The sequence below is a fragment of the Macrobrachium nipponense genome, chromosome 47 (assembly GCF_015104395.2).
Source record: "Macrobrachium nipponense isolate FS-2020 chromosome 47, ASM1510439v2, whole genome shotgun sequence".
Classification (NCBI taxonomy): Eukaryota; Metazoa; Arthropoda; class Malacostraca; order Decapoda; family Palaemonidae; genus Macrobrachium; species Macrobrachium nipponense.
The window spans coordinates 30,864,403-30,887,561 of NC_087222.1; the positions used below are offsets into that span (position 1 = coordinate 30,864,403).

Below are 23,159 nucleotides of genomic sequence, written 5' to 3' on the forward strand. Positions count from 1 at the left end.
CTAATTGAAGTTTCCACAGACTAACACTTTTTCTAATTGAAGTTTTCCACAGACTAACACTTTTCTAATTGAAGTTTCCACAGACTAACACTTTTCTAAACGAAGTTTCCACAGACTAACACTTTTCTAAACGAAGTTTCCACAGACTAACACTTTTCTAAACGAAGTTTCCACAGACTAACACTTTTCTAATTGGAAGTTTTCCACAACTAACACTTTTCAATTGAAGTTTCCACAGACTAACACTTTTCTAATTGAAATTTCCACTGAACTAACACTTTCCTAAACAAAGTTTCCACAGACTTAACACTTTTCCTAATTGAAGTTTCCACAGAACTAAACACTTTTTCTAATTGAAGTTTCCACAGACTAACACTTTTCTAATTGAAGTTTCCACAGACTAACACTTTTCTAATTGAAGTTTCCACAGACTAACACTTTTCTAATTGAAGTTTCCACAGACTAACACTTTTCTAAACGAAGTTTCCACAGACTAACACTTTTCTAAACGAAGTTTCCCACAGAACTAATCACTTTCTAATTGAAGTTTCCTCCACAGACTAACACACTTTTCTAATTGAATTTTCCACAGACAAACCTTTTCCTAATCGAAGTTTCAGGCAAAACTAGCACTTTTCTAATTGAAGTTTTGCCAAACTACTAACACTTTTCTAAATTGAAGTTTTGTTCCACAGACTAACACTTTTTAATTGAATTTTCCACAGACTAACACTTTTCTAAACGAAGTTTCCACAGACTAACACTTTTCTAAACGAAGTTTCCACAGACTAACACTTTTCTAATTGAAGTTTCCACAGACTAACACTTTTCTAATTGAAGTTTCCACAGACTAACACGTTCGAATTGAAGTTCCACAGATAACACTTTTCTAAATTGTAAGTTTCCACAGACTACACACTTTATAATCGACGTTCGCACAGACTAGCACTTTTCTAATTGAAGTTTCTGCAAACTAACACTTTTCTAATTGAAGTTTCCACAGACTAACACTTTTTAATTGAATTTTCCACAGACTAACACTTTTCTAAACGAAGTTTCCACAGACTAACACTTTTCTAAACGAAGTTTCCACAGACTAACACTTTCTATATGAAGTTCACAGACTAACACTTTCTAATTGAGTTCCAAAGACTAACACTTTTCTAATTGAAGTTTCCCAGACTAACCCTTTCTAATTGAAGTTTCCACAGACGTAACACCTTGCTAAGTGAAGTTTTCCGACAGACTAACACTGTTTAGCTAATTGAAGTTTCAAACAGGACTAAACAATTTTCTAATTGGAGTTTCCCCGGACATAACACTTTTCTAATTGAAGTTCACGAAAACTAACACTTTCTAAACGAAGTTTCCGAAGACTAACACTTTTCCTAAACGAAGTTCCACAGGACTGAACACTTTCTAAACGAAAGTTTCACAGACCTAACCTTTTCTAATTGAAGGTTTCCAAAGACTAACACTTTTCTAATTGAAGTTTCCACAGACTAACTACTTCTAATTTGAAAGTTTCCGCAGACTAACACTTTTCTAATTGAAGTTTCCACAGACTAACACTTTTCTAATCGAAGTTTCCGCAGACTAACACTTTTCTAATTGAAGTTTCCGCAGACTAACACTTTTCTAATTGAAGTTTCCACAGACTAACAGACTAACTAATTAATTTGAAGTTTCCACAGACTAACACTTTTTTCTCCAGCGAAGTTTCCACAGACTAACACTTTTCTAATTGAAGTTTCCACAGACTAACACTTTTCTAATTGAAGTTTCCACAGACTAACACTTTTCTAATTGAAGTTTCCACAGACTAACACTTTTCTAATTGAAGTTTCCACAGACTAACACTTTTCTAATTGAAGTTTCCACAGACTAACACTTCTCCAATCGAAGTTTCCACAGACTAACACTTTTCTAATTGAAGTTTCCACAGACTAACACTTTTCTAATTGAAGTTTCCACAGACTAACACTTTTCTAATTGAAGTTTCCACAGACTAACACTTTTCTAATTGAAGTTTCCACAGACTAACACTTTTCTAATTGAAGTTTCCACAGACTAACACTTTTCTAATTGAAGTTTCCACAGACTAACACTTTTCTAAACGAAGTTTCCACAGACTAACACTTCTCTAATCGAAGTTTCCGCAGACTAACACTTTTCTAATTGAAGTTTCCACAGACTAACACTTTTCTAAACAAAGTTTCCACAGGCTAACACTTTTCTAATTGAAGTTTCCACAGACTAACACTTTTCTAATTGAAGTTTCCACAGACTAACACTTTTCTAATTGAAGTTTCCGCAGACTAACACTTTTCTAATCAAAGTTTCCGTAAGCTAACACTTTTGTAATTGAAGTTTCCACAGACTAACACTTTTCTAAACAAAGTTTCCACAGACTAACACTTTTCTAATTGAAGTTTCCACAGACTAACACTTTTGTAATTGAAGTTTCCACAGACTAACACTTTTCTATTTTGGTTTTCTCCTCTTCCCCTTAGAGAGAGAGAGAGAGAAAAAAAGTAATGGCTCTACATATTGGATGAATGACAAAATTAAGAACGGTATTTGTACATAGACATTCAAAGCAGGGTGATTGGAAACTTAGTGGGTTTTCTCTAGAGCCATGGAATTCATGGAGAAGCATCTTGGCTTGTGGAATTTGTTAAACTTTATTTTTCTAAACTGAAATTTGCATTAGATTTTCATGTTGGGTTCTTGTTTTTCAGCTATTTTTTGGCTTTTCCTTCTTTCATTTGGCATGAATCTTACCTATTGCTGAAGAGAGCTTTACTTAAGGAGATATGAGCTCTCTTTAACAGTAGGTAAGTATATAAATATTAAATTTAATTTTGAACATTTACACTAAACATATTTGAGCGTACTATTTCTAATTTGGAACCATTGCCATCTGGTGGCAAGAGTGTAATACCCTAGCCATTTGTTGGTGAGATTGTAGTTAGTACTTTAGCCATCTAGTAGTAAGGGTATACGTACAACCTCAAAGAGCAAGATTGCAAAAGCTATAGTCAGTGAGAGATCAGCAACTGTTAATACTAATCAAAATGAAGATTTTACTATTTTGAATTGAAGAGGAAATTGTGGATAAGTAACTTCCAAGTAACGTGTGCTTACTGCGAATGGGAACCGTCACGGCAAATAATTTGTGTCTGTAAGAACTATTCACAAAATGAATGAACTTTTCACAATGAATAACTTTTGCCAAAGGTATAGTTTACATTTTCATTGTACACAGGACGATGAATTCGTTGTATTTCCCGACATGCGACCAGCGGCGCCTCATCACTACTTGATAGTGCCGCGCCACCATTACATTGACGTACGGCATCTTACGGCGCAGCACGTACCCATGGGTAAGGGCAATTTTTGTGAGAAATATTTGTGTGAAGTGATGTGTGTCATTTTTCTGGGGTTTTATATCACTGCCTAGCATGTCCTGTAGGGGATTAGTGCTGTCTGTGCAATTCGTGCGGTGCACTGTAGGCATCATTTCAGGTTCTTGAAAGAAGGATGGGTAATTCTATTGTTTATGAATGCAATTTTTTGACTGAGCAATATTGAAAAGGGTGTATGTACCATATGATGCAATACAGGCGAGATAACTTGAAAAATTTATCAAAACAGTGAGAGAAATTTACTGTCTTTATGTCTTACCCAGAAAAGCTCTGTTTAGGATTGATGAAAAAAACTATAGACGGTAAATTTCTCACATGTCAGTAAACTTTTCAAGTTATATGTCACCTTTACTACATCGTGTATACACCCTTTTCTGTATTGTTCAGTCAAATTTCATTATTAAACAATATCTTTGTGCAGATTTCCTCCTTAGAATGATTGAAGAATGTAGAAAATAAGCGTATCTATGTGACTTTAAAAACTATCTCCACAAAATGAGAAATCTCTTATCATTTCTCTTCCTTGTGCTTTCATGTCAGTTGAAAAGATGGTGACATTGAGCAAGGAAGTGTTGACAGCACAAGGGGGATCGCCTACTTCAGCCAGGCTAGGTTTTCACATGCCCCCTTTCATCACAGTCCGACACCTGCATCTCCACGTCATTGCTCCCGAACAAGAGATGGGATTCATAGCACGAGGGATATTCAAGGCCAATTCCTTGTGGTTTGTTTCGGTGAGTGCCGCTTAAATTGTTTTTGTTGAATGTAAACATTTAGATAGTTTTTCACCACTATATTAGCCTGATTTGTCACTGATATATACAGACAGTCCCTGGTTAATGGCAGGGGTTCTCTTCCTGGTAGAGCGCTGTTAACCAGAACATCACAATAATTATGGTAATAAATGGCGTTTATGATGCTGTAAGTGCTGATAAACCACTTAACGGTAAGCGGGGACTGCCTGTAATGTATGTACGTCTGTCTTTTGTTAATATGTACAGAAGTATGGGAATTCTACAGAAGAGCTCCACACAGAGATATCATTCATTTATAAAAATTTGTAAAAGAACAGTATCGAAAAAGGTGTACTGTACTAGTTAGATGATTCGAGAAATTTATTGTCTTGTTTTATGTTTTTATGTCTATCCCTGAAAGGCTGTTACTGAACATAGGACTCAGAGGAATTTTTTGGTAGAATTACCCAGAAATATTTTAGTATCATCACACTTTTATCGACAAACTATCATATTTTATTACAAGACCTAATCTGATAGTGAGGTGATAAAACTAATCATGAGTTCATTGATGTGTTGATGTTGTTGAGATATAAATGGCTAGATTTTTAAGTTCCCACTGATGGGAGCATCTAATGATGAGGTCTTCTTTAGTGTGTTCTGCTTTGAACACTTGCCTTAAAAGCCTTTTGATGTTTCACTGAAATAACGAATGATTTTAAACAACATACGTTTACAATACTCGTGCAGTTCTTGCTTAGTAAATGTCAGTATGGTGTGCTTACTTCTTTATTGTCTTTATCTTTTCTGGAAATACATATTTAATTTTTGTTATTATTATTCAAAATGAATCCTATTCATATGGTCACATGGAACAAGCGCACAGGGGGCCCATTCACTTGAAATTCAAGCCTCCAAAGAGTATGTTGCACATTAGGAAGTATCCCGTAGAGGGATGTTGCCGTCAGTGCACCTCTTAAGGTTCTTTGCAGCATCCCTTCGGCCCCCAGCTGCAACTCATTTCGTTCCTTGTACTCCTTTCGTAGTCTCTCTCCTCTCCTAACAATTGATTCATGGCGCAACTGCAAGGTTTTCCTCCTGTTACACCTTTCAAACTTTTTATGTACATACAGTGGACCCCCCGTATTCACGTTCTCTGGATTCGCTGACTCACACATTTGCGGATTTCTCTCGGGAACGTTTCGCCGCATTATTCGTGGAAAATTCACACATTCGCGGTGTTTTTCTACGAGAAATATCCACAAATTTCTGGTTTTTTTATCAATTTCATAATAAAATGCACCTTTTGTGATAAAACTATTAAAAAAATAAAGTAGAAAAATTTTTAGTGGGTTTTTCTTGAGTTTTAACTAACAAAATAAGCTTTTTATACATTCAACTTACCTGTCAGATATATACATAGCTATTACTCCGTCGTCCGACAGAAATTCGAATTTCGCGGCACACGCGGCAGGTAGGTCAGGTGATCTACCCCCCCGCCGCTGGGTGGCGGGAATAGGAACCATACCCGTTTTCTAATTCATATTTTTTCTGTCGCTTGGAATGTAAACAACGTTTGCAGTTCCTCCTGATGGATTTTCGTGTTTCATCGCCATCGATCGTCTGGGCTAACTTTTACAGCGAAGTAATGGATCTTTGGTTCGGCATACGCTTTTGTTAACTTTTAGAATTTTTTGATAAAATTAACTTCGAAAATTTCGAAGATTAGTGACGTGTAACTACCGAAGTTTTCGGTAGACACTCATCCACTTTCACGAAAGTGAATTACTTATACTTTCATGAAAGGGAATTACTTATATTTATTCATTAATACAAATAAGTGTTAGAGTTTGATTGAGGAAATGTATATCTTTCTTCCTAGTTGGGGAAGTCAGAAAAGTAACTATCCTTTAGAAGCTTTATTAGCTCTTGTGTTAACGAGCAATTATAGTAGTAACAGTACTAGTAGTTGTTGCATCCTCATCACCTTCTTACTCCGCAGAATCTACAATATCATATTTGCAAATTGTAGACTTTGGATATAGTTCAAATGCGAACTCTTAGAACGTAAGAAGTGAATATAGTGTTCCCCCTTCCCATTCCCATTTCAGGAGGTGCGTCTGATCGGCTCTGTCTCGCTCTCAGGTCTAGACCTCTTCCAAGCTCACAAGCCCAGAGGAGAAGGAATGTCAAAAACCGTAAGGAGGTTTCAGAGAATCCCCACCGGTCAGGCGTCCCCTCGGCAGGTTCTGTAGAGCGTCCCAGACTGCCAGGGATAGCCATTGGAAAGGCATCCTAAAACAGTGTTTCTCCCTTTTTATGCCTACTGTTCCTCGATGGATAGAAGAACTTCGAATGAATGAAATTGGCGAAGATCCTCGTATAATGCCTTCTGGTAGAATTATTCAAAATGAGAATGACATTAATCGATCCACCTTTCGGAATCAGGCGACGATTTAGCGCCTTCTAATATTAGAGATCATTCGATAACATTTGTGATAAAGTCATTGTTCGAACATTTTTTCGCAACTAGACGAGAGCGCTATCCCATGGGGGTATGAAATTGTTATTTCAACATAAAATTCCCCATCGGTGCATTTTTAGATATAAATCTATCATGATGAAAACGATTTAGATTGTTTGTCAATCGAATGAATTATATGGATCTCGTTGAGTGATAAAGTATATATGTATGACTTTTAAGCTTCTAGCTCCTACCATGCTTAGGACAAATCGCCACTACGGTATGGCAAGGCATATACACATACCGAAATTTATGCTATAATGGTCAAGTGAAATCCTTATAAAATTTCCTAAATTAATACGGTTTACCTTAATGTAACAGTATTATAGAGGATTCTGTTACGCTAGAGTATGAGTTATATGATGCTATCGTGTCTTCGAGAAGTGATCGGAGAAGCATTTCTTTATTGGTAGATTGAGAGTAGGATAGAACATTTTTCTTCGTGTTAGAAGAGGTTTCCATGAATTACCAGTACCCTTCTAGGACTTTCCTAGGAAGGAATATGTTTAAAAGAATTGTTTAGACGACACCTATTTAGTTTCTAGACTTGTCGAAGTCTCGTTTGCTTAATTATGCTTATATAAAAACTTCCTGAAGTTCGATAATAATTTCATAAGATTCCTTTATTTAATGGAGTAACTGGCAACTCTGGAAAGGGAAGGCCAGACGGCTTTCGAAGACTGCTTTCGCTTTGAGACCAACGGAACGCAGTACCATCTTGTTCTCAGTCGTGAGCAGTCGTTTACAGCTCTCTCTCCTGCGGAATGGGATAACTAACCGTATCTCTTCCCTACAATCGTGGTCTTAGCCTCGGATTGAGGGAATACTGAAGCTATCATAAATAAAATATTGTCTGCCTTTTGTTAGGAAGCTTTCAATAAGAAGGATATTACAACCTTTCAATGCTGTTTACCGTAGGTAACATGATTAAAGGATTCTAATGCAGCAGAACATTATATTATTTAATGCACTCATACTTACGAAAGCATGGCTTATTAGAGTACATACTTAGTGAGAAGAGAGATGTAATAGAGATTCACTTCAAGACTACGGTATGGTTAAGTCTTTCGAGAAAGGACACAACCGTATTTAGAATCGGATATTGCGCAGAAGTTGTATGAGTTGGATTGGAAACATTCTTTTAGTGGGAAATGGTTTCCCTGAATGGATTATACTACGTATAAAAAAGTTTTTCATAATAAGAACGGAATTAACATATGAAAGGATGTCGGGTACCATAAAGACACAGATGTTCTGGCACATAACATAAAGATAATTAGTAGGAGGCGCCAGCCTGGTGCAGATGCGCCAGCCTGGCGCAAGTTGCGCCAGCCTGGCGCAAATTGCGCCAGAAGCGCCAGCTTGGTGCAATAAGCCAAGAGCACCATCCAAAATATTTCTCGTTTGAGCGAGTTATTAACTAAAAGCAATGCAAAGATTTGCGAGTCCGTGAGAACCTCGATCGACGATAAAACTAACTGTTAGAGTATGTCTAACATTTATTGCAAAGAGTTGTGAGAACCTGCGAGAAGTCTTCTTCATAGATCTCTTAGTAAGAAGAAGACGAACAGTCTTCCTGTAGACTGCTTCCTTTTCCTCAAACCATGCCATAAGGAATCATAAGCGCCAGCCAGACGCCTGGCTCTAACTAGAAAATAATTAGTTAATAGATAGACCTTAGAGCAAATTATGCTTTCCTACATAGAGCTGGGAAGTTACTCAGTCCCTCGCACTGGAGTGGTCCTTCTCGTTCAGGGAAAAGGGGGGGGGGGACGGAAGAATTAACCGAGGAAAGAATAATTCCCCTTCCGATATACTCGAATTAGAGGAAAATTGAGAAGAAACACCCAACTATGGAAGTACTGTAGAATTATAGGATTCTTACATCACCTCTTCTTATTTTGATATCGAGATTTCCTGACCACGGTTGCAAGTAATGGGCCATAAAGGCTCCAGCCAGGCTTTAACCAGGCGATAGGCGCCAGCCAGGCGCGAAGCGCCAACCAGGTGCGAGGCGCCAGTCAGGCGTGAGGCGCCAGCCAGACGCGAGGCGCCAACCAGGCGCAAGACATCAGGATCTCCAATTTCTCAGTATTTGGAGATAGACTTTCCAAGAGTTCCTCTTTGAGAACTGACAGCCAAGATCGAGTTTTTTCCTGACGGACACAAGTTGTCCCCCCCCCCCCCCCCCCCCCCCCCGCACAGGCGGCCGTGGCCCTTGTCAGGATTAACTGAAATTGCTGAAGTCTCTAACAAGAACAGACTTCTCATGTCAGGTAATATAGTGGTCGCGTGAGCGACTTCTTTCCTGGCAAGAGGAGTTGTTTTGGGAGAAACTTTCTTTGCCAGATCAACCCTCTACTGACAATTATTCTAGATATCGCACAGGCGAACGTAGTACGTGTCAGGATAAGTGGGTTCTTCTGCTTTATAGACCTTTACATGGTGAAGAGAACCAATATCTTTAGAGGTCTCTCGCTTTCCTCAACATTATGAGACAAGTGATAGAAAATATATCGGACTCATAAGTTAATCTGGGTGCAGGTTTTAGAAAGACCTTGGCAACCCCTTTTTTATTGCACGTTTCGGCTAGTCCCTTGAACCATGCAGCTCCTCTTTCTCCTCTTTCATTGTTATTAACAGGATGTTATATTATCCTACTCGTATGTAAACATATAACAAGGGAGACCTTGTAATGTTTTGGTACTGGAAAAGACTCGTAGGAGCTCTCAGTATTGGGTGAGAGGCTCTTTCAAGTATCTGAACGATGATAGAGTTTTCCATTCTCTCATTGCCCAAGCACGAGGTCAGGAAGAAAGAATATAAGAGAGAGGTAGCAATATACGCCATCTTTATGTTATAGAAAGGGGAATAAAATTTAGTCTTTTTCCCCTAAAATATAAACTCTTTACAGAATGTAAGACAAAGGGCGTCAGAGAAAGAGAGGATAATACGTTATGCCTCATTTTAGACTTAGAGAGGTTGGATTCTCAGAGGTCACGTTCTTCTCACAGCAGGTTTTGGAAGTCTTTTCCAAGACAGTCTGAATATTCTTTCAGCATCTATTTTAATTGGACCTTAACAACCTCTCCACTCTGAGTGTGTCTGCGTGCAGACTGACCAGAAGTGGACATAAATGAGAGGATGTTTCAAGGTAAATGACAGTAGTCATGGATAAGATATATTATTACTGCAGATCGTGCTAGAGGGGAATGAGGAAACTGTCCTCTTCCGATACCTCTGTGAACCACATAGCAGTTTTTTCTTCCCTTTCAGAGGGAAGAATTACCTTTGTATATATCTGCTATCAAAGAACGCAGCAAAAGGCTATACCCTGTCTCTATAAAGGGAATTGGAGATAGCAGAGCATTAAGATCTTCGGGATCTTATACAATACCTCTATACGACAAGACTAGGAGATCTTATAGTTACAATGGGATCCTATTTGGGCCTCAGATTCCGTGTTCTGACAAGATGGAACTGCTACTCATCAATGTTTCTCTTGGTACTAATCGACCAAAAGGACGAGTGAGATTTTGGGCTTGGAATCTGGAATCAAATTCTAGAAAGACTCGGCAATGGGTTCCTGCCAGCATGGTATGTTTGGCAAAAGAATTAAACCTTTTTTTCCTGGATCAACGCTTTCAGATAAAGGATTCGTTGTCCAGGCAATGTATTTACGTTGTCATCTACAATAGAAGATAAGGTTTAAACGTTTGCTGACAGAGTCTTTGGAATACGATGAGGGCTCAAAACTACTTCCCAGAAGGTTTGAAGAGATATATTTAAAGAGCTAGAAATCGGGAATCCTCCCAATTTCAGTTCAGAGTCTCCTTAGACTTCCAGGCTCTTTCCCTGCCTTCGTGCAAGGATAGGGAAGATTTTGCAACGAGAGAACTCATCAACATGTAGGAAGAGTGCTCGTTAGCAACGGAAGTATCAAGTATGATCCTCCTCGGAGGAAGACTGGTCTCTCGGACTATTAGATTTCCTATCGTCTACTGGATGTAGCTGACTAAAATTACCTCCCCTTGTTGCAGAGGCCATAAGCTCAAAGTGAAAGAATTTCTTCCACCCTTTTCCATTCTCCTGATAAGCGATTGTGGATGTTCAGACTTTCGGACAATGTAGCGCCAATCAGGCGCCAAATGCCAAACAGGCGTAAAGACGCCAGAGCAAGACAGTCCAAATAAACACTGTCATTGTCTGATGAGGAGAAGGAGTAGGCCTCCAATCTGGCAAATAAAGTGTCCGAGGTGGACATCGCCAGTTTTCATCGAGACTCTTAACAAGCTCGAATCTCCAGCAAGTGGGGAGAAGTCAGCCAGGCGCCAGGCGCGAGGAGCCAGCCAGGCGCCAGGCAAGCGAAGCACCAGCCAGGCGCCAGGCAGGCGTGAGACGCCAGGCAGGTGCGAGGCGCCAGCCAGGGGCAAGGCGCCAGGCAGGCGCGAGGCGCGAGTGAGGCGCCAGCCAGGCGCGAGGCGCCAGCCAGGCGCAAGCCAGGCTCTGGGCTTCATCCAGAAGAGATCTGTTTCAAAGAAAGCCCTGGTCTTCTTTGGAACAGTGGAATCTCTAAAGCACTTCTTGAGTAACTTGATGATTCCTTCAAACAGCTAAGAATTAAAAAGCACTTGAAGTGCGAGCTTTTAACAATTCTTGTTCTTTCCATAACAATATGTCGTGAGAGTCATATTAGCTGTAATAATGGGAGATGCAACTCTGTGTTGACTTCTCTTTGCACGAAGGAGATCAAGTGGTCCTATGAGAGATCCTTCTCTCTTTGTTATACGTGTCCACGGATGCGTTGCTGGGATAGGGAGCCGACACTGATCCTTAACTAGTGAATTAAAATTTTTATTTATTTATTTTTTTTATTTTAACATAAGTGTATTATTTTCTGGGGTTATTTGAAATGAGTTTGGGGATAGCTCTTTTCAAATTAAGCACAAACCCTCGGGTTAGGATCAGGTGATCGGGATCGGTGTTGTGCTCCTTAAATTATGCCAATAGGCATTGGTGTATTGTCATGTAAGTGGATAAGACCCCATTGACAAATGACCACTAGATTCTGTCAAGTAAGTGGATAAGACCCCATTGACAGATCTACAAGAACTCTTAGCCATAGGTCACATCCTCGCTGAGGCTCTTGAGACGAAGCAGACTACTAGCAATAGCTAGGAAGTCAACCCTTCGTCTAAACACATAGGAACCAAGGTTTTATTTATTTATTACCTACAACGTATGTTGTTTACCTGTCTATTCAGTAATAGCTGTCTTTTACCCTCCACCAATGGTGTGAATCAGCTATGTATATATCTGACAGGTAAGTTGAATGTATAAAAATGATATTGTTATGATACAATAAAGTTTTATACATACTTACCTGGCAGATATATACAATTAAATGGCCCACCCAGCCTCCCCTCAGGAGACAGCTGGAAGAAAAAAATATGAATTAGAAAACGGGTATGGTTCCTATTCCCGCCACCCAGCGGCGGGGGGGTAGATCACCTGACCTACCTGCCGCGTGTGCCGCGAAATTCGAATTTCTGTCGGACGACGGAGTAATAGCTATGTATATATCTGCCAGGTAAGTATGTATAAAACTTTATTGTATCATAACAATATCATTTTTTTAGTGTTTTTACAGGGGTTCCAAACATTCGCGGGTTCTAACTATTCACGGGGTTCTGGTACGCATCCCCCGCGAATACTGGGGGACCACTGTATTGGCAATTTCCCTTTCAGTGCTGAATGACCTCATAGGTCTCAGTGCATGTTAACATAACTGACAGAAAAGTAGAAGCTTAATCAGTACTCATTGATAATCAAACTCACAACTAAGAGATACTCCTAGTGGCTTAACGTTTCTGTTCTCGGTGCTGAATAGCTAAAACCGCAATTAACCGAGTCTGCCGATAACCGGGGCTTACCCGTACTGATATACTGGAATAAGAGAGAAGCTTTTTTGAAGCCCATATCCACCAACTGAGGCCAGATGCTCATTATTTCTTATTTTCTGGGAAAGATTAGGGTCTGTTGATGATCTTTTTTTGAAGAGGTCTTGGAAATGAAGCCTAAAAATGCAAAAAAAGAAAAAAAAGTTGCTTGTATACCAATGGTTTATATACTTGAAATATTTTATTTATTATATAATTATTCAATTATTATTATGAATACTGCTTCCGCCACTATTAAGAATATTGATGTGTATTCCCTCACTTGCAGCCCGAGGCAATCATTGAGAAGCTGAAGGAGAGGACTTCTTAGTATAGTCTTCGAGTCTAAGCTTTTTCTCAAGTAGCGACGAGCGTCGCGTCTCTCGCTCCAAAGCCGTCAACATTTCTAGGGAAGGTAGATCATGCACTTGGAAAACATTGATGTGCCTTTGTATGATAAATTTGATAAGAATCTATGTCGTGTTATGTTTGATGTGGGGAAATTTTAGATGGAGTTTATTTTTGTTTCAGAGACTTTACTGTTTATGTACTATAGTATTTTGAGTTATAGCTCGGTAGGGAGGTACTTCGTACAGTGTGCCTTGCGTAGCCACTGAAGGTAGTATTGGAGGTTCTTGCGTCGTCTGTCTTTTTTTTTTTCATCCGCTCTTTTTATCGTCTTCCCACTTTGCCGCCAGACTTCGGCTCCTTCGTGCTCAAATTTATGCTCCTTGTTTAAGATTGAATCCTTTGGGCTAAAGTCTTATGTGAGTCCAGGCATTAGAATCTGTTATCTAGTTAAATACTTGATAATAATACGTAATAATATAATAATAATTTAGGATAAGGTTTTGTATCAATAAACAGAGTTTTCCCTTATTCATGTATTTTAGGTAGGATATGTTCATTTCCGGTGATGTTTTGTGTACTAGTCCTTCTGTAAGATGACAGTTGTATAAGCTGCCTTCGTAAGGAAGAAGGAGCAGTTATATGTTTTGGTCCATCTGTGACCTGTGGACAGGACATAGGTTGGTTCTAGAGTTATTTTGTGTGGTCACCAACTTAACTTTCAATTGATGTAATGTTCATATCTTGTTTCCTTGGAGATTGAATGTGGCATAAACATTTCTTAAAGTTCTATGAGAATTTAGTGTATAGCCCTTTACTCTTTGAATATGATCCTCTGTAATTCTTTAGCGAAACATTCACATTGTATGAGGGAAAAGGACTAGAGATAAACTCCTTGGCATTCTTCCGATTCCTCAGTTTTCACGGTGGCTGTTTGGGACACTGCGTCTAGGTGTGTGATGGACTGGTCTCATTTAATCTTCTTTTGTAATCTTAATCATATTATTAAGAAACTCATAATATGCATGAGATCAGTCCTCCTTGATAGGCAACCATTGGCAATGAAGCTACATATCAGTTTAGTTGAAGGTTTCTGTTAGTGAGGGCAGAGATCTGTAGTAGCCCTTTGAGATTCTAATGACTTCATCTGCTGAAAATGTTTGTTGTACGCCAGCATTTGATTTGAGCTTTTTCTTCGTCTTGTGCTACAGCAAAGTAGTACAGGTGTACAGCTTCAAAATGATGCCAAAACCAGCTGTATACCATGCAAAATAAATTCACGGCAATCATTTAAAGCGAAACATTGCTGTCTGTAATCAGTCAAGATTCTACTTTGTCAGTTCTAAATTTTTGAGCTCCCTAAAGTCTCGAAGGGTTATTTAAGGTTTCTGCAAGACAAGACCTTTTGCTGTGGGAGGTTACAGAGTGATTTATCACAGATGTGATATAAGATCAGGGTATTATATTAAAGACTAGGTGTGTGATCCTGTTGGTTTGAATTTACATAAATTTTCTTCTTGTTATTGTTTTGTATATTTGCTGCTAATAAGTACTGATAATGATTCAGTTCACAGCAAAATACCAAGTACAGTAACCAACATCCAGCCTTCTATAATAGCAGGATAGCTAGAAGGATAAAAAAAAACATTATTCACCTCTCCGTTTAAATTTGTATGTGTTATTGTGAGGACAGTACCATCTATTTCACATTCATCAGTGGTTATTGATTTGTTTAAAGTGGAAAGCATAATTACTTTTTCTGTAAGAATAAGATTAGCTTAGTTTTCTAGACTCACGAGTTGCCCTCCGGTAAATATTCCAAATAGTTGGAACATCATTGTAATGAATGTATAACATGAGGATTTTTGGTCTAATAATCTTTCCAATAATGACTAATTTCAAGTAAAGTGCTGTATAATAGGTTTTATTCATATTTCCCTGTGCGTTTAAAGTGACGTTCAGAATGTATGGGGTCAGTTAAAAGACAAAAAAAAAAAGCAGTATTAGTGCTTTGTGTAATGTTGACCATTCACATATGAGATGCCTTCAAATTTACTTACCGGTGGTCAGTATTTCTTTTATTTTTTTAACGACAGTAAATTGTCATCTTTGATATGATTGTCAACATTAAATGTTGGTGATATTATAATATAAAACTAGAATTAGGTTAAAGAGGTAAAAGTTTTCTTAGAAATAAAGGGAAATATATTGCCTGTGATAGGCTAGGGCAGCCTACATGTCACCAAAAGATTATTTATGGTCTTTGTTTAATCAATGAACTTTTTATTTTATACAGGAATGGAATTAACATTGCATAATTTCTGTAATGATTACTAGATTACATTTAATCAATTAACTTTTTATTTTATACACAAATGGAGTTAACATTGCATAATTTCTGTAATGATAACTAGATTACATTTAATCAATTAACTTTTTATTTTATACACAAATGGAGTTAACATTGCGTAATTTCTGTACTGATAATTAGGTACATTTATTGCACAAAACTACTTACAGTGAAAAAAATCACCTCCCATTCTACATGTATTTTAAATGAAGGTTAATCTTGAATGATATAGAGTTTAAGAATGCCAAGTTACTGTGTGTAAGGTTGAAATGAATGATTGTATGCACAGTGAAACAAAATGAGTCAAAATAGCAAATCTTGTTCTTTCCATAATAATACATCCTTGTCATACATCACTGTTTAATATACTTTAAACTGGTTGCCTCCATGTGTAGGCAGTTGAAGGATAGAAGAAATTGAAACCTAGGTCTTGAGCGCTGAGTTTTATTGAGGAATAAGGTATTTTGTCAGTACTACCTGTATATCACATACTTCATTTCTTGACATTTTATAAAAAATGGAACTTTCATTTATAACTGTGTTGCGTAGGTTATGAGTGCTAAAAACTTTCCTCCGTTGCACTGCACGGAGAATAATTATGGTGCAGTAAATTTTCTGTGTTGTATAACTTTCTTTCAGATTATCTTTATTCTTTTAATTGGTGCAAATCGTTTTGTGATATTCATTGGTACTGTAAAGATACACAGAAGTAGAAGGCTAGGTGTTAGTTACTCGAAAGTGTAGGGTAAAGGTCATGCCAGGTCATTGATTTGGGTCACAGTAAAATGGCAGAAGTATTTAATTACAGTACAGTTTTGATCCAGGTTATTAGAAATAAACTGAAATTTAAAGGTCGATTAAATTATTTCACAAAGCAACAAAATGCCATTTGGAAGACTAGCCAACTGTGATGTGAATGTTCTTTCTTTTACTTCTCATCCACTTTTACTTCTCATCCACTTTTACTTCTCATCCACTTTTACTTCTCATCCACTTTTACTTCTCATCCACTTTTACTTCTCATCCACTTTTACTTCTCATCCACTGTGTTTTGGTTCCTTCACGTAGCTGTCCAACATTTTCACCTCGTTCAGGACAACCATTTTTTGGGGAAACATTTGAAGGCTTCGACAGATGACTGAGGTCATGCTAAACCACATTCAAATAATATGCAAAGTAATCATTTTATTTTGATATCTGAATGTGTGGTTTATTTTTGAACACCCTATAACCAGTATCTAGATTTGACACGACATGTTTTAGAGTATGTATTGTATTAGTCGGAGAATAATATTTGAGGGTAGGTAAGAGCAGCTATATGAAGGAACAGTGTCGTGTCAGTTTTGACTAAGGCTCATGGTTACTGGAGGACTGGCATTTTGCTGTAGTACATTGACATGCGTATTAGATAGAATTATCCTGGTGGGACCATGTCCTGAATGTATAACCAATTTTGATTTTGGGTTGAGAGGAATGTAACAAAGTACGAAAATGAGAAGCTGGTAAAGGCTGAGAATGATTTGTAAACTACGTAGCACCTCAACTTAATAGACACTTTTGGGGGGTGGGCCAGCAGGTGTTTGGCTTTTTGATATGTCACAGAGTTTAAGTAAAAAAAAAGACTTTACAGTATTGCAGCCAACTCCCGGTATTTGTAGGGGATGCTTACTACAACTCCCCACGTTTAGCTAAAATCCGCAAGTACTTTACTTCCCTCTAAAAATGCTTATAACTGCCTATTTTGATACTTCAGACACCAAAAAACTCCTCCAAAAATGCTCATACCTAAGTATTTTAAAAGTTTTATCGCAAAAAATGCATTTAGTCATGAAAATGATATGAAACTACTGCACGTAATTAGTGTATATTTCCATATAAAAGATACAGTGAATTTTCCGTGAATGTATACATACATTCCATTCCACAGAAAACCTTGCAAATAGGCGAAACCATAAAACCAAAACCGCGAATAGGTGGGGGTCCGCTGTGTAGCCTGCACTTAAATATTTTTTAGATATCACTAACACCATTCCACATAGTTCCTAGCCCAACTAACATGTACACTTTACTACAGTACTTTATACCTAAGTATTCAATTTGAGAGATTTCTCTCCTTCTAAAATGGTAGCATAGCAAAGAATAATCTTAATAATCAAGCTGTCAAGCACAACAGACTGTTAAATTGAGGTGCTACCATTGTTAAAAGTTAGATTTCGAGAATTAGATTGCTGCTCCTAAGGTGTATTTTAGACAATAAGCAATGTGCTGTTGATAAATTTGTCAGATTCTATATACATGTTTGGTCTTGTAACCAATGAAGTCATTTTACTATTTGGTGTTATGTTTTAATCACAACCTTGGAAGTTCAGTTCCTTTGTAGGTTAAAAGTTTACCAAGTGTTATTTCTAGGTCAGGCATATTGTATTTGACAAATGGGCTGAAGATTTGCGACCTGGAAGCTTTTGAAGAGTAAGTGGCTGATCCAGTAGCAGAGGTTACTTAAAGATGTGAGGAATAATAATATGTATTAGATATTGATTGGAAGTAGACAGACTTGTGGTTTGTAATCATTGCTATATCTTTTACTGTAATTTTTCCAGTTGCTTATAATCACGTATCTAAGCTACTTACTTACCAAGTTACACTGATTGAGACCAGCCATGTTTATGATTAATATGGATATCGGAGAAGACTTCAGGGAAAATGCAGCTTTAAAAAAATATGTGATTTTGTAATGACCCTTGGATCCGAAATGTACATGTGGGTGCTCATTTGCAAGGTAAACCATGTGAAGTTATGCTTAGATTTTATTGTTTTAATTGGCTGCTTTATGGCTATGGTAGACCTGCCACTGGCTTTTTCAGTTGCATTAATTGCCAGTTTATAAGTTCTTGCCAGTTCTGTGTAAGACTGTTCTCACATTTTGTTACTCTAGTTTCGTGATAAATTCGTCGTTCATTCTTGAATATGTTTTTTGTATTTTTTTTATTTTTCAAGAGTCAAAAGTTCTTTAATATGAGTCAAAATTGCAACTAAAATATTGCTGTTTAAGTGAAAATTGCTAAGCTATTTTCTGAAGTAACAGCCCCCAGATAGTGAATGTTCTAAAGGAGCTGGAGAGTGCACTGGAAGAATGTGTTAACCTGATGGCTGTGGTAATAACGTCTTTATGTTCAGTGGTACTTTCTATTGAATCTAAGCAAGGATAATTTTGGAACTTGTCTATGTTTGCTTGTTATTGATTTCCTAATTTTGCTTCCCTTGAAATCATCTAGTAAGGAAGTTTTCTTACTTTGTAAAGTAGGAATAGTACCTAAGGTGTACGTCATCTAATTGAACAAGCCTCCAGGGGACGAACAAGCCCAGTTTTATTGTTTGTGGTCATTCCTGGTACTTCATAAAAAAAAAAGGAGGACCTGCTTATCCAGGAAATCCTGGGTAGTGAAATTGCAATGGTTTTGTATTGAAAGTGAATGAGAAAGTGTTGAGGTTTACTTGTCAAGAACTTCTCTGTCAACTCTGGTCTAACAAAGCCTGGTTATGACAGCTCAGTTGAAGAGAGCTCTCCAGATACTTCCTCAGTTACAAAGGTAAGTTGAACTTTGGCCGGTTACCTTAAAGTATATTCATAATCAGCTCATTGTATTTAAATTTGATTTTACTCTTTGAAGAGTGTTCTTGCCTCTGCTTTGAAAAATAGAAAGGTTGCCAAGTGTTGGCAAAGAGGGCTCTTGAATACCTGGACTTAGAATATGCAGTTTAATCCAAATCCTCTATGTTCAAAACCTTTCAAAGACATTTTTATTAATCAGAATTTTTTATGTGAAGTTTTTTCTGAACAAAACAATATTAGTAATTTTTCCAGTTGTATGAGACATAAGTTAATAAGTTTTACTCTAGAAATTGGTAGTGTGATGTTGGTAAACATTTTTTGTGAATCATGGCTTTAACAGCAGCAGCTGTGACTGTAAGAGAAAGAGTACTTGAGTCAGTGAATATACTAGAAGTTCAGCCAAGAGGAAAACTAATGCAGTATCCCTGAGCTTAAGTAGTGTAAGCACTTTTGTCACAGACAAAGTGTATATGGCCTGGTCCAGAATCGATGGTATGTTTTGCTTTTTTAATTAGTTGTAAACTTTCTTGGGTTTCCCCTGTTGGGATTTCAAAATGTGTAGATTTGAATATATGGGAAGCTTCTCTTATACTAAATGGAGAGCTGACAGACTTAAAAGTTCATAAAATTCTTTTGCTTCAGTGTGAATTGTTTTTGGCAGTATATCTCAGGATACTAGTTCTCTTATGCAACTGATGCATGATTGCTGTCTCTGGTTTCTCATTTGTTTCCATTTGGTCTTGTTCCACATTGCTGTCGTAAGCTATTTCTTGCCACCATTCATCAAGAATAATTCTTCAGGCTAGTTTTATGAGAGTCGCAAAGTAGGGCTTACGAATTGGTTAGATGCTCAGAAAAATGTCAACTCGCATCAAACATATCAGAACAGATTTGCAAAAGGGTATATTGCAATGAAAAGTAGCTCTGAAATAACATTTTATTCCATAAATTAATTATATAGAAGCATAAATATTAACAGAATAATATTCAACAACAACAGAAATGCCATGTCTCATTGAGAGTGACGAAGGGGTTAAGAGAAGTTCTGATACCTAAAGTTAGAGTTGCTTCCTTCCACTTACGATGTTCGTTAAACTTGAAATGTTAGCGCGGACAAAGCGAGTTCAAGAACAGTTCGTGAACCATCTGAAAACTGTTAAGAGGATAAATTTTCGTTTGTGTGACCTTCTAATAGTATAAATACATTTAGCGATATAAAAATAATGGTATGAAACTTGTAGTTATTTTTTGCATTGTTACCATCCCATTAACCCCAAAAAATAAAGGCTTATCGGAAAGAGAAGCCATTCAGTACTTGAAAAACATGGTTCAGGTTACAGTGAATGTTTGAGAGACGACCTGTCCTGGATTTTGGTTGAAGGAGAATCGGCAGCAAGCACAAATTGGATGCTTTGGTGAACGTCTAAATAATAATCTCCAAGTACAAAGCCAATTATTTGTGGGTCACAATTCAGTTGACTAACTGAGTAGATGCTTAAAGAGATGATCATTTGAATAAAGATATCATTAAGTAAAATGATTAAAGAAGTGTATTTAACCTTGGACAATAATTTTTTTAATATTGAAAGTTGACACATTTCATAATCAGGGCGAACGAGGTTTCAGATGTTCGTCACTAATAACTCCGGGTTACTTACGACTGCAAGAAAGCAAAAGGACTCGAGTTCGGCTTCACCTTACCACAGGTCTCCTAAGCAAAAGATACAAAGGTTAATCGAATTCATCTTCTCCACATAAGCGTGACTTCGGGAACCAAGCAGAGTTAATAATCTTAAACTTGAAAGTATTTTGTAAGGCTAAAAAAAAGAAAGAAGAGCAACAACTTCATACCTGAAAGACACTTTCATCAGATTCAACCTAAGTCGCGGAGTGAACGGGAGGGTACAGTACTTAGCATGAAGTGGAATAGAGACGTATTAGATCGCAACGGCCTTCTAAAATATTTTCTTTGTTTTAGAATTATGAGCTGTTACTTTAAGAAAATGTACAGTACTACGGTATTCATAATGAACTACTATTTCCGTGACGTAACCAAGAAATGTTTAAGTGTTTCTATCTCATTTCAGGGGTGTTTTGCAAAGTCTGAAGCGGTGCTTTCAAACTACTATGTTTCATACAATAATTACCATTTGTATTGTCTTGATATGAATGTATTTTTCATAATTATGATTCTTAATGTCTTTAAATTCATTTATCTGAACTGTACTGCTTGTAGTTTAGTTGCTCTCACAAATATAATAAGTTAGGTGGATTCAATCTGTAGCTAAAATGTTCATTGTATATCAATAGCTACTATGATGATATACAAGATACCCTCTTGTTAGTGAACATCACAAGGTTAACAGGGATATATGTTATATGAAACTGTCACTGAAGAACAAAGTAGGGTCATTTATATTGCCCTACAGGCCTGTTAACATATTACCATTTCAATGCAGTGATTTTTAAGAGGTCTAAGAAGTCTTTGTAGTCATGTACTGTAAAGTACGCAATGTGTTACGGACAAGTAAGTGCTTACTTTATAAATATCGAGCAATGTGTTACGGACAAGTGCTTACTTTATAAATATCGAGCACTTTCGGGTGGGACCAAAGTTAATGACATACTTCTCCAAGTTACATACTGAATAATATATTAGTTTCTTTTAGCTTCATTTCATATAATTAAATTAGAGAGTGAGGCCGAACTCTGTCTAGATCTTCCTGGGGAGGGAGGTGCTGAAGATTTGCGGGATCGCCCGGGCGATGATGGCGCAGATGATCGAGGAGGAGGAGTAACTGCCGGTCTGTTCATCGTAGGAGTGCGAGATCGTTTGACTCTGCGGGGAAAAGGAAATCCATGGATAATGCAGTTTGCAGGGAAATGGCTGGAACTGGGCAGTAATCTACTTAGCAATCTGTACACCTAACACTGACACAACCCTGCATTTTACAGAAGCACTGTTAACCTGAAATTCCTCGGTCAAACTGCACGTAGTAGCGTTTGTAACAGGACAAAGAGCCTAATAAGGACCTTCTATTCCTTGTCACTTGGTAGGTTTCCCTCTCACTGGAGTGGATGGCAATTCTCATACGGGGAAAATTGCCACATTGAACTTTGAGTCAACATTCATCCCATGTAGAGGTCTAGCCTGTGTTTATGTGAAACCCCCCAGTACTTGGGCCCAAGCTCTAGATCATCCCTCCTGTGGTTCAGTGAAACCCTGGGAATGCCCTTTGATGGAACAAGTGTGTTTGTAGGGAGTGCTTCTGTGATAGGAATCCAGGGAGCTCCCCAAAATACTACAGTGCAGCTTGCTTTGGGAACAGAAGTTGCTTTCTGAACTGTGTAAAGGCGCCGGGGATTCTTGAGTGCACAGAGGACTGGCATTTCCAAGAGATATGTATGATTTATGACCCATTACTCTTTTATTGAGGATCCAGGTTCTTGAACAAGCAGTCCTCACTGCTTGTTCAAGATAGTAGCAGTTGAGATATGAGAGAAGATTTCCTTTTTGCCAAAGCTATCAAAGGACACCTTGTGTCTCAATCCCTTGGACTTCAGGTACTTTTTAAAAAGGTCTTGTAAAGCTGATTCAAAATGTCCGTTCTCTTCTACTGTGATCTAGAGGTAATGCAGCTCTTAGGAGGAAGTCAGTGTGATTTGTATGAAGAATCATAAGTAAAGAACAAAGTTAGCTAGTATATTGTATCTCACCTGCAAGACTGAAAATGACGTAAATTCCTTACCTCATGGACGAGTAAGGTGATGACCCTCTTGACAAGTTCATGTGTTTGTAGAGCAGTACACCCACATCTTTGTGTCCTGCCTCAACTGCAATTGTTAAAGCTGTACTTCCATCCTGCAAATCAGCAGTTTAATTCAAAATACATTTTTTTATATCAACAATAACTGACATTGGGACAAGTTAATGTCTACCTTTCATTTTCGTTGCTTTTAAAGCAAAAAGTAAATTAGGTTGGTAATATTTTTATTATTATGTTAAAAGTTCTAACAACAGTCTACAATATAGTTGCACAATAACAGTGTACTTTTTGTACTTTGTTAATTTAATGATGTAAGTGTTTTGCTTTGTATCTTGGCAATGAGATGCTTAGAAATTCTGAGATATTTTGGCTAAATAAGTCCATTAATTTGAGATGCCACTTTCTAATGATTAACATACTAAACCACATAAAAGGGACTCCATATGAATAATTCTA

General features: G+C 37.6%; 2 protein-coding genes across 2 annotated transcripts in view; one reads left to right on the forward strand and one right to left on the reverse strand.

Annotated features, from left to right (window-relative positions):
- Window positions 1-17,659, forward strand: part of LOC135204833 (adenosine 5'-monophosphoramidase HINT3-like) — a 43,179-nt gene extending 25,520 nt beyond the window's left edge. The window contains exons 4-6 of the mRNA XM_064235038.1: window positions 3,269-3,386; window positions 3,969-4,162; window positions 12,915-17,659. Coding sequence (XP_064091108.1) covers window positions 3,269-3,386; window positions 3,969-4,162; window positions 12,915-12,956 — 354 coding nt within the window. The 3' untranslated portion in view covers window positions 12,957-17,659. The remainder of the gene's footprint in view (window positions 1-3,268; window positions 3,387-3,968; window positions 4,163-12,914) is intronic.
- Window positions 17,660-19,859: 2,200 nt separating this feature from the next.
- Window positions 19,860-23,159, reverse strand: part of LOC135204617 (uncharacterized) — a 42,263-nt gene continuing 38,963 nt past the window's right edge. The window contains exons 20-21 of the mRNA XM_064234763.1: window positions 22,686-22,798; window positions 19,860-21,775 (exon numbers count right to left, since the gene is read on the reverse strand). Coding sequence (XP_064090833.1) covers window positions 21,613-21,775; window positions 22,686-22,798 — 276 coding nt within the window. The 3' untranslated portion in view covers window positions 19,860-21,612. The remainder of the gene's footprint in view (window positions 21,776-22,685; window positions 22,799-23,159) is intronic.